General features: G+C 37.7%; 1 protein-coding gene across 1 annotated transcript; it reads left to right on the top strand.

Annotated features, from left to right (window-relative positions):
- Nucleotides 1–413: 413 nt before the first annotated feature.
- nt5c1bb (5'-nucleotidase, cytosolic IB b) lies at nt 414–6,020 on the top strand. The gene is made up of 6 exons (XM_008397454.3): nt 414–962; nt 1,072–1,239; nt 2,080–2,209; nt 2,362–2,484; nt 3,108–3,292; nt 4,385–6,020. The coding sequence occupies exons 1-6, from the start codon at nt 849–851 to the stop codon at nt 4,748–4,750; spliced, it is 1,086 nt and encodes a 361-aa protein (XP_008395676.1). The 5' UTR covers nt 414–848; the 3' UTR covers nt 4,751–6,020.
- Nucleotides 6,021–11,659: the final 5,639 nt, after the last annotated feature.

The following is an 11,659-nucleotide window of genomic DNA, read 5'->3' as shown; positions in this document are numbered from 1 at the left end:
AAAGTGCCGCTTGCTTATTTGCTGTGCAATTTTATATGTCTGCGTTCAGATTTAATTTATATAAATGTTAATATTTAGTAGTTTGCAGCCTTTTACAGTTCTTCCAAGATTGCTCTCTATTAATACAAATGTGTCTTGCATAAATATCCCCTTGAAACATTTCCAATAAAGAGTTGTCTTGTAGATCCATCCAACTACTCTTTCTAGCATTCTTGTAGGACATGCATTCCCACAGCATGATACTGCCATGACCATACTTAAGATTATTGATGCTGTATTTATGGCGATGTGCATTATTAACTGTGTACAATAGTGTTCCATAAAGGCCAATAAAAGTTCTATTCTCTGCATTTTTACACACAATTCTAATTTGCTCACATTATGCAAAAGCAAAGTACGTCTTCTTTCGCTTAAATGACCACATTAACCTTTAGCCGAGTTTAAGTAAAGTTTCAACAGTTTGTTAATTCATTTGTTTCCATTTTATTGTGACGTCTGTATCAGTTTCGCCTGCACAATGTTCTTCTTCTGCAACAGTTATTCATTATTAGGCTATTTCATAAATAGGAAGCTAGTTTATTTTTGGTGACTACTGTAGTTGTACACAGCCGTCGATAGAACGTGTTACTGTGGTAGTCAATAAACACGTGCGGTGAAAGTGTTGCCATGACAACTTGCGTCACTGCTGGTAGGAACTATGGGAACTCCCATCGGGCTTCCTTACTTACACTTCCGTAAAGTTTAGTAGGTGCAACACAGTAACTGTAGCGTACTGCACGCTACTTAGTTGAGTTTCGTTTAGATTTTATTTCGACTCACTTCAGTTTTATTTATTTATTTTTGTAAAAATGAGCGAAATTAAACCAGAGGAAAAAACAGCAACCGTTAAAAATGAAGATGAACAAGACTGGGAAGCAGCTAAAGCTTTCTTTGAGAGTCTAAAGACCAAAGTACCGAGGCCGGTGAGTTTATCACTAAACTGTTTTTTCCTTATCTCTATCATTATGACTTTTAAAGTAGTCTAGTTTGAGCATCGGTAATGGTTTTTCTGTCTTCCTCTGTCTGTGTCAGCCTAAACCCCAGAACGCGGTAACCATCGCGGTCTCCTCTCGCACCCTCTTCAACATGGTGGCAGAGAGGAAAATCTTCGTGGATGAAGGAGTGGAGAAGTACGTCGCTTTTCAGGTGGAACATGAAAACGATCCGTTAAAGCCGGGACCTGCATTCCCTTTCGTAAAGGTAGGCCTGTCGTTCAGGGAGTGGCAAACAGCTGTAACTCCGGGCGTGGACCCTTTTAAGGCATTCCAGTTGTAGCTAATACTGGCAACAAGCCATCAGTCATGATATTATTGTAACTTGGCCAAACCTGTTATGTTGATGTGACCCAGTCATTCAAATACACCGGAAGAATCAAACTCTTTTAGGTTTATTGCATTAGGAGTCAGTAACTTATGAGAATCACAGAGCTACAGTCACAACTACTAGAACACTTTTTAGAGTATTTTGCAAAGTAAATGCCAAAAGACCGAACAGCCTAACAGGTTTCTACTTTTCAATCTCTGACTCCCATAAAAAGTTTTTTTTTTTTAATTGGGAATTTTCACATTGGTTTTGTTTTGGATGCTGCTCCTCTGTGTGTTAATTATTGTGCAATTGTTTTCTTGGAATAAATAAGTCCACAATTGAAGGTTATCATGTCAAGCAACAATATATATATATATATATATATATATATATTTTTTTAATTTATTTATTTATTTATTTTTGACAGTGGTGCTATGAAAATATCTGACCTAATTTTGTTTTCCAGAAGTGGAACATGAGTTGAGTTGAATCCCATCCACCCGTCCGTTCATTTGCACTGCTTCTATAACACATTATTCCTATCTCATATAGGAAATATGTGATTCCAAGACCACTAAAGTCATTTATTTCCACAGTCAGAGCATATATTGTGTAATTTATATAAACGGGAAAGAATGGCAAACCTTTTGTAATACTGCTGTTACCTCAGGTGTAACACAATGCCTCAATATCCTTTCTTTTCTTTGAGTTAAGAAGGTGTGATATGTGTTGCAGGCTCTCATGAATGTCAACACTCGACTTAGGAACCTTTACCCCGACAGCGAGGAGCTGTTTGACATCGTCCTGATGACTAACAACCACGCTCAAGTCGGCGTGCGCCTCATTAACAGCATTAATCACTACGGTACGCTGCGTTTCTTAACCAAACATTGTTAATCGTTCAGCTCTGCAACGTCTCACCGCCTCGCTACATCAGCAGGCATAATCAAGAAGAGAACTCATTAGAGCTGGGGTTTCATTCTTCATGCATATCTAATATGTTTGATGCTCTTTCAGGTTTGACCATAGAGAGATTCTGTATGACTGGAGGGAAAAGTCCTATAGGTTACCTGAAGGCCTACATGACGAACCTTTACCTCTCAAAAAGTGCAGACAAAGTTACAGAAGCAATAGAGGAAGGTAAGAGGAGATATCCTTTTATTACAGCTCGGACATTTAACACAACTTTTATTTTAAAAATTTATTTAATACCGTTACCCTCCATCATTATTGGCACCTCTCATGAAGATGTGCACAAAAAACCAAGACATTATATAAGTGGGGGGGGGAACCCCTCATGTCACTGTTGGCAACATGCAGCTAAGAGTAGCATTTAAGGCTCCTCCTGTCTAATCTAAAAAATTAATTTGCATATTCTTAATAAAAATATTTCTTTTATCAAATATGGGACCATATTTACTAGTTTCAAATCGTTAAATGTCAGGATTTGCTGCTTTTATCCAAAATGATGCATAACCACAAAGAACCAGGAACTGAAAAGGAAATGAGAAAACACACTGAAGTTTGTGATCATAACATTGCAAAATGTGGAAACATTCAAGCAGTAGGGAAGCTTTTGCGAGTCACTATTATTTTTGGTGAAATCCACTCATGTGGTTGCTGAAATCTGAAGTTGAGCGTCAGTTCAAACATCTTATAATGAAATATAGGGCTGACATTAGCCTGCGGTAGAAATCCAAGAACAGAACATTTACATGTCGTCATTTTTTTTTTTTTTTTTACCATTTCTTTACTCCATGTAGGGATTGCTGCAGCCACCGTGTTTATGCCAAAACAGGAGAACGATCTGAGCGACACTCAGCTGAGAGTGGCGTTTGATGGTGACGCCGTCCTCTTCTCAGACGAGTCGGAGATCATTGTGAAGAAGCACGGCCTCGACACTTTCTTTGAGCATGAGAAAAAGTTTGAGAACCAACCTTTGGCTCAGGTAAAAAGGCACTGTCGTCTACGTGCAACATCTCTGATACCTGACAAAAATGAGATCACACGTCTTCTTAAAATAACACAAACGCCATGACTCTGCGCAACATGTCAGCCCAGTTCTTTTACATAGCTTTAAAATGACTTTTGTTGCAGTTTCAACTTTTAAGGTTCTTTTTTCTTCCATTAGTCATATTTTCTCTCTTCATCAGTGAAGTGTGATAAATGTCTGAACTTGCACACAGATCTATATTCTTGTTGTTACAACCAGTCTGGATGTGAAGATGCAGTTATGAACCTGTCTAACCTGCTGTAGAGAACCATGCAAAACTGTTCATTCCCTGTCATGGTTTAATGGTTTTGCAACAGCAAACCTTGATTATACTGAGACAACATAGCACATAATTAAGAAGGGGACTAATCCATTGGTAATCAAAGGTTTTGCAAATAAAAATGCTAAAAGTGTTGCATGTATATGTATTCAGCCCATTTTTACTTGTTAGACCCTTGAATAAATTTCAGTAAAACCCAGCATGACAATTTGGAGTTGAATTAATTTCATTTCTTTTATGTAGTGCAAATTTACTACAAATGTCCTCTCAAAGCACTTTCCAAAAAAATGATCCATCTTATATACAGCCAACTCGATCTAATAATGCAGTCCCATTGGAATTAAGCTGTGCACTTATTAAAGAAATAGCAACGAGTTGTGGACCTGTGTTTATCTTTTACTTAAACACAGGTCATAGTTGATGGGATGATTGATGGAGCTAAAATTTGAACTGCACCTTCAAGTAGGACAAACAAAAATATACGACCATATTCATGTGTTGGAATGGCCTAGTCAAAGGACCGAAGTAAATCCAATTCAAAATTTTGTGAACACTTAAAAATCACAGAATTGAATCAGGTCTGACTGCAGTTGCATGCAGCACTTTTCCGATTGTATTTGTAAAATTAAAAAGTATAGTTTGTGGTTGTATTGGGATTTAACAAAAAAAAGTTTAAGAGAAATTAATTCTTAGCTTTTTTTTAAAATACGTCTGTTGTCACACTACTCATTTTACGGGACATTAACCCGATTCTGTGCTTCACACAGGGTCCATTAAAGTGTTTCCTGGAGGCCCTCGGTAAGCTCCAGAGAAAATTTTATGCCAAGAACGAGCGTCTGAATTGCCCGATCAGAACCTTCCTGGTCACGGCCCGCAGCGCAGCCAGCTCCGGCGCGCGAGTCCTGAAGACCCTCCGCAGCTGGGGCCTGGAGATCGACGAGGCCCTTTTTCTGGCCGGGGCTCCCAAGGGCCCTCTGTTGCAGAAAATCCGACCTCACATCTTTTTCGACGACCAGATGTTCCACATTGAGGGGGCCAATGAGCTGGGAACCATATCTGCACATGTGCCTTATGGAATTGGACAGAAGTACAACAAGGGGAAGCTCATCGAGGAGCCCAAAAAAGAAGAGTAATTTGCAAGTGACATACACTACACTAATTTATCTGGATAGGATGAGATTTGCTCCAAATCGATCATGTTTTAAAGAGTCTTATGTATTATGTATTTTACGGACACATAGGGGCATTTTATAACATCATCAAGTAGCTATGTCACCTTCAATTGTTATAAAAATGCCATGTATGTAAAATGTCACAATATAATGCTTTGAAATTGAGGCTTTATTTCTTTAAGAAACTCCTTGCTCTTTCCGAGACTCTGCCTTCAGCACGTCGTCATTCTAGGTGCTTGCTAATTGCTGCTCCCGCTAGTTTGGAGCAATTACCTGGTGTGAACAAGTGTTTTGCAAACCCAAACGGCTGCCAGTGGAGATTAAAGGATTTCTCAAACATGCATGAAAGAATCAAAGCTGTACTCCAGTTATGTTTCTAATGATGGAATAACATTATAACATGATGTAAAGCTCAAAAAAGTCGATATTTACACAATACCGCCACTTTAAAAGTGCCCCACTGAAGAAAACGTTAGAATTTAGTTTAAGGATTTTGCAATATGTATGGTGAGAATATAATTTCTGCCAAAATGTATTTTCACAGCATAGTTACCTCATACAACCCACGTTTTTTTTCCCCTTTTAATTCTAAACAGAAAAAAAGCTATTGTTACCTTTTATCTGCCTCTGCTTCCTTTTTAAAGGCTCAGTCAGGAATAAATACATTTTTAATAAAGTTTACATAATTTTTGTTTATTCCTCTTTGTGCCGTGTTTGTATTTTTATACTTTTGTATTTTGGCCTTGAACACGTAACGGTCCGCTCTCTCCTGTTTGGTAAAAATTGCCCGATCCATCATGTTTAGGCAACGTTCTTGCACCTTTACAGAACACATATACATATTTTAAAACATTTCTGCCAGGGTAGAAATGCTGTGGCTTAAAGGGACACTGATGCTGCCTTTCTATGTTTTTCTTCTTGCTGGATGTTAACATAAAACTTCTATTGTTTTGATGCTTTTCTTATTTTCAAGTTGCATTTGTAACAAAAGACCAAACTACTTGTGTTAGTTTTCAAACTGCATATTTAACGCTGCAGAATTATGCTTGTCAGTACTTTCCAAATGCTGGAAAAAGCTGCATTTGTCACTTATTTTGTGCCGTTCAACTTTTCTATCTATAGCTACTTTCACACGGACTCTGTGAAAGTAGAGCCCGTGTGAAAGTTTTGGGTTGTCAGATTGTATTGAGCTCTGAGCATGCAGTCGGGTTAATAAAGTAATGTAGATCAATCTTGTCTATTGGCGTTTTGTGTAGCTCTAAATTATCAAGTATTTTTAAGCATTTTGATAAAATCTAATTTCAGTCTATATTGTACTCTGTTTACATATTGAAATAAGAATATGAAAACAAATAAAAATTACATGCTTTTTTTTTTTTTAAAAGAATAAAAATATTTTCTGTTCCAAAAGCACTGATTGTGCCTCTTTGTGCTGCTGCATTTATAATTTTAGGTTAGTTCATTTGTGTATGTTTTTTTTTTGCCCTTCTTAAATGAAATAATCATTTGATATAATATTTTATATTAAAATAGGTTTGATGTCCTGAAGTTTAAGTGTAGTAAATAAGAAAAAACAGAAGAAATTTAAGGGGTAAATCAATTTAAACTACTGCACAAACATGTTTTATTTTGATTTCTTTGTTACTTTTACTGTAATTAGATTTTAAACAATCAATATAAATATTGTGTTTTATATGATAGGTTTTAAATACTCGTACTGCTGCAAATAAGAAAGCAGATTTGGAGCAAATTTTAGACCTTTCCCCCCATTTTTATACATAGAAAATTGGAATCAAGCGGAAGTTTCAGCTGAAATCTTTAAGAAACTCCTTACTGTTTTTCCTGTCCCGCCATAATGATGCCAGTAGGCTTTCCGAAGAGTTTTACAAGACATTATCTAATTTAAGTAGAATTGATCAGTGAAGAAAAAAATTATTGGTTGCAGTAAGAAGGAGACTTCTCAATATCTAATGGCACAATGAGAAGTCCAAAGACAGGAAAGACACATTTAATTTGCGTAATAATCCTATTAAAAAGCAAAAAAAAAAAAGTGCTAGCTTTATAGGTTATTTTTACCCTAAGATATAACATAGAGTCTTGAAGCATTATTCAAAGAAAAGTTCAGCTAGACATTGTCTTTTAGGAATGTTTTTTTTTAAGTTAGGTGGCTTGAAGAAAAAACAAGTACATGTAAATTGTTGAAATCTACTTTGTATCCATGTATAAAAAATGGTTCAAGTGTCTGTGCCCCCATTGAGGAAAACATTAACAGCTACTATGTATCTGAACGTTTTAAAGCTAAATTCCTGCCACTAGTTGTGTGTATCTTGACTCACCAGTAGGTGGCGGTGTGTAGCTACAGTTCTCTCCACTCTTACTCGTACTGATCTCACATCCTCAGGTTTGGTACAACTGGTTGTCATTTCGCCGTTAGATGGCGCTGTATGACTACTTTTATCTTTGCTCCCACGTTGTTTTAGTCACATACTACACATAACCCAATTCGACAATGTGCAATGCCAACTATTAGATAACCAGAGGGAAACGATAATAATAGTAATAAAAATGAAACGGTTATTGCATGCTTCGGGATATATTGTTCTTTTTTAGCATAACTGAACTCATTCTGGAGGTGGCAGCATGATGCTGTGTTGGAGAGACAGAAACGTAAAAAGCTTTATTGTTTTAAAAGAGAAGAAAGAAAACTTTAATATTAGTTTCTTCACTTCAAAACAGTTTCTTCATCTGGTTGTGTTATGCCATCTCACCAATAGATGGCACTAGCTAGCAGCAATTGCTCCCATTTTTGTTTTCCCCCTCACATCCTCCACTTTGACAGAACGTCATTTGCTTGATAAATTTATTTCAAATAATCCAATTCGGTATTCTCCAATGTATATGAGCAGTTGATCTTATCTGTATTCTTTATGTTTCTGTTTACCTTGTGCTGCAGAAGGCTGCCATGTTGTGTGTGTGTGATTTTATTTGTCACCAAGAGGTGCTCCTGCTTAATTAACAGGCATCACACAGAGAAAAGACGAAAACCCACAAGGAATATTTGCATTTTCTGAACTACAGCAAGGAACTATTAACACAAAAATCACTTCTAACAGTTTTTGCGTGCTTTGAGGAATATGTTTTTTTTTTTTCAGTTTTAATCTAACTCCTTCTAGGCTCATTTTGCTGCCTCATTAATATCCCTGCCAAGTGCAGCAAGGGCAATACAACACAAATAACTTCTTCTCACTGAACATTAAGGTCTAATTGGAAGTTAATGAGCTGTCCTTCGGTTGCTGAAAGAGAATCTGGAGATTAGCTCTAGGCTCCATGTTTGATGTGAGTTATTTATAACTAGAAATATGATTGTAAAGATCAGTTAAGGAGTATTTCATTTTTGCGATTTGAGAGTAAAGCAGTGACATACAGGTGATTAGTATTTGAGTATTTGCAGGTAAATGAATAGGGGGAGGGAAATGCACCTTGGGATATATACGTGTATTCTCTTTTATCATGATAGAAATTGTGCTTTGAAGTACTGCACTCACTTTTATGCATGCATGTTTAATTGTGTATTTATAAATAAACACATTTCTAGCATCTTCTCTGTTAAAACCTTGTACAGAAATTGTCCTTTTTAAATAACAGCTATTAGCTTTTTTTTTTTTTTTTTTGTAAATGTGTGATATTACCTCAGGGTGTTCATGAGATGCAGAACAGTCTGTTGTTGCAAGTTTTATTAACAGAATGTGCAACAATGTGGAAAAGGTGCAACATCTAACAGTAAGACATCTGTAGTAAGAAACATGGAGATTGGGTGCATCCTTTAGCATTATTGTTATTATTAGCAATATAATGCATCATATTTGATCCAGTTGTGTGAAACTTGTCAAATCTGACCTTTTTTTTTAAGTCACTGCACCTATCGAATGAGGACATTGGATTTCTGCAGGCTGCTTGTTTTTCCATCATGTTTTTCTCTCCGAGTTTCTGCTACCGAGTTGCTCATCTTGTCAGCGGAGCATCTCTGCATCAAGCCTGTCAGGCTGCAGAGCGCGTGCACTGCTGCACGCTGCGACCAGCCTACTGTTCCCATGGATACTCGCTGCTGACACCACCAGAACTGTGTAGGCTCGTTGAAGATATAATTAATAAAGGATTAGAGGCAAAGGTAGCATGGGGCTCAGTATAAGAAACCTCATCATACAGTTACTATAATTGGCACCCTTTGTGTGTGCATGCGTATGTGTGTGTGTGTGTGTGTGCGTGTGCGTGTGTGTGTGTGTGTGGGGGTGTGTGTGTGTGTGTGTGTGTGTGTGTGTGTGTGTGTGTGTGTGTGTGTGTGTGTGGATGCCACAGGAAAAGTTAGAGGAAAATAACCATGCACTGACTGTCTGCTACATTTATCTTCTTGACAAGCAATTTGCTCTAAATATGTTTTCTTGGTTGGTGTTTCAGAATGTTTTCTGAAAGTAATTTATTTGGACCATCAGAAACACGTCGGTGCCTCAATGCCCAAACTGAATATGAGGGTCAGTCACTTAGCATAATTAAGTGGCTCAATATTCAGTTCTAAGATACTCCTATTTGTGTCTTAAATGAAATACACCCAATTTAAGATGCATTAGCGTAGAACAAAAGAAAACATTACTTTCCATTGTTGTGTTTTCCTGAATTAACATAGAGTGACTAATGAGACATACAGTAGAAGCAACCTGAAACAGTTGCTGAAAAAGTAAAGGAAAGGTGCAGACGAAATGCTTGTTTTTTTTAAGATTGACGATGCGCTTGGTGATGTATGTGTTTGGGAACACTGTGGCTTATTTTAAAGCTTGTTTGTTCAGGAGGCGCATGCCTTGTGGAAGTCCAGATGGTAACTGGCTTTACTTGCAAAAGTCTTTTATGTATGTTGAACTTTGTTTTTGCATTTTGTCACATAACAACCAGAAACTAAACTACCATGCTTTTTGTTAAAAAAAAAAAAAAAAATCAGATAAGTGGAAGTTTAATGTTTCATGGTTTTCTAAGGTTTTTGGAAATAATTCCCTTTGCTCTGACATCCCTTAACACAATCCAGTGCAACCAGTTACCATCACAAGTCACTTAAGGGCCACCGTCCCCTCAAGACACAATTATTAGTTTTGCACGCCATACATCTGTCAAAGAGGAATTTTATTGTTGCAGAAAAGCCAAACAGAAGTATTTATTGGAATTTGCTAAAAGCCAGATGCTCTGGTTAGCCAGAGCTCAACTTTCTGAGAAAGAAAAAACAAGATATAAAACTTCACATCACACACCAAAAACTCAAAGTGAAACATAATAGTGGCAGAATCATCATTAGTGGACATTTATTGGTACGCTTTAGATCTAATAGTGCTCAATCTTGGATTTAGGTTTCCCTGACATAAATCCAATAAGGAATCAGTGGCAAAACTAGAATATGTATTTTTTGCATATGCTTTCAACTCAGTCTGACTGAGTTTTTAATACTTTGAAAAGGAGAATGGTGTCTTAAATCGTGCAAATCTAGCAGAATATTGATCATAAAAGCAGAAATGAGGCCCATTGCAACTTTGGAGGAGCAGCAGAGGTTCATAACTGTGGTGAGAGAACATTGACAGGAGAGCCATTAGTCATCCACTCTGTGAATGTTGCCTTTACTGAGCAGTGGCAAGAAGAAAGCCTTAAGAAGACCAGCTTGTATGTATGTGGTTTTCAGAGCAAACGCAACGAGGTACTTTGTTTAGATGACTGTGATTCAAAACTCCAGAGCAAAAGTGGAACAGAGTATGCAAAAAAAGGCATTGAGCTGAAATGGAGGTTAACCTTGCAGCAGGTTGCCCCTAAATAAACAGCTAGAGCCACAATGGATTAGTTTGATCAAACCAAGGCAACAAATTATACATAACTCTGCTGTTAGGCTGTCAAAAACTGTGAAATGGTTAAGCCTTTCTTCTAAAACGTCTCGCCAGCACATTTTCAGGAATATAAAAAAAGTAATTAATCAACTGATTAATTCTGCTTCATATGCTCATGCTGCTGGGTATTTTTAACTTAAGACTGCTAGCAGGGTAAAAAAAAGTGCAGAATTTGTGAAGTGGAGGAGGAGTGTGTGAAATCTAAGACCTTAAACTTTGCTTGAAACAACCTAAAATCAAAACAGTGTTCTTCTTTCCTGCCTCGTGTTACCGGAGTTGGATTCTCTGCTGCAGATCGCTCATTTCCCCCGAAACTCTCCGAGCTGCGAAGACGGTTAACGCTCATGGTAACAGCTCAGTTAATCTGCTGCACGATGCTGCACCCACCATTTGTTGTGAGACTCAGTTGTTGGAGCGCTGTAAGTGATGTGACAGGCTCTGTTGACTGAACACTGTGCTATGATAATGACATGTATTGAGGTCAGCTGTTCCCCTCCTCTGTATCCTATAGACACATCATCTGTGCGTTCACTTCAAACTCATCTGCTTCACAGCTGATTGAGACGCTGCAAAAAAATAAAAATAAGTAAAATATATGAACAAGTTTACATTCCTGTCATCTCTTGTCAGACACAGAACTTGCCGAGGTTAAACCATACAATGATTTCTCTGCGTGGTGGTGATGACACAGACGGCAGTCAAGTAGCTACAGATTCTCCTCACTTTTGCCGTTTATGTGCTTCTGTAATTGCTGTCTCGCTAATACTATTGCACATCCAAAAGTATTTTCTGTGGAAACTTTATCCTCACACTCACAAGAGAGCGCTGGCTCTCATTCAATTTGGCCAGTTCTCATTTGATTTGCACAGCGTGACCGTCTGAAAGCCAGGCGACAGGTCCGGAGGCATCGGCGAGGGGTCTCGGCACGAGATGGATTAGTGACGCCACGTCGACA

Source organism: Poecilia reticulata, chromosome 21 (assembly GCF_904066995.2).
Source record: "Poecilia reticulata chromosome 21, P_reticulata-male-v2, whole genome shotgun sequence".
Lineage (NCBI taxonomy): Eukaryota > Metazoa > Chordata > Actinopteri > Cyprinodontiformes > Poeciliidae > Poecilia > Poecilia reticulata.
This window is presented reverse-complemented; position numbering and strand designations above follow the sequence as displayed.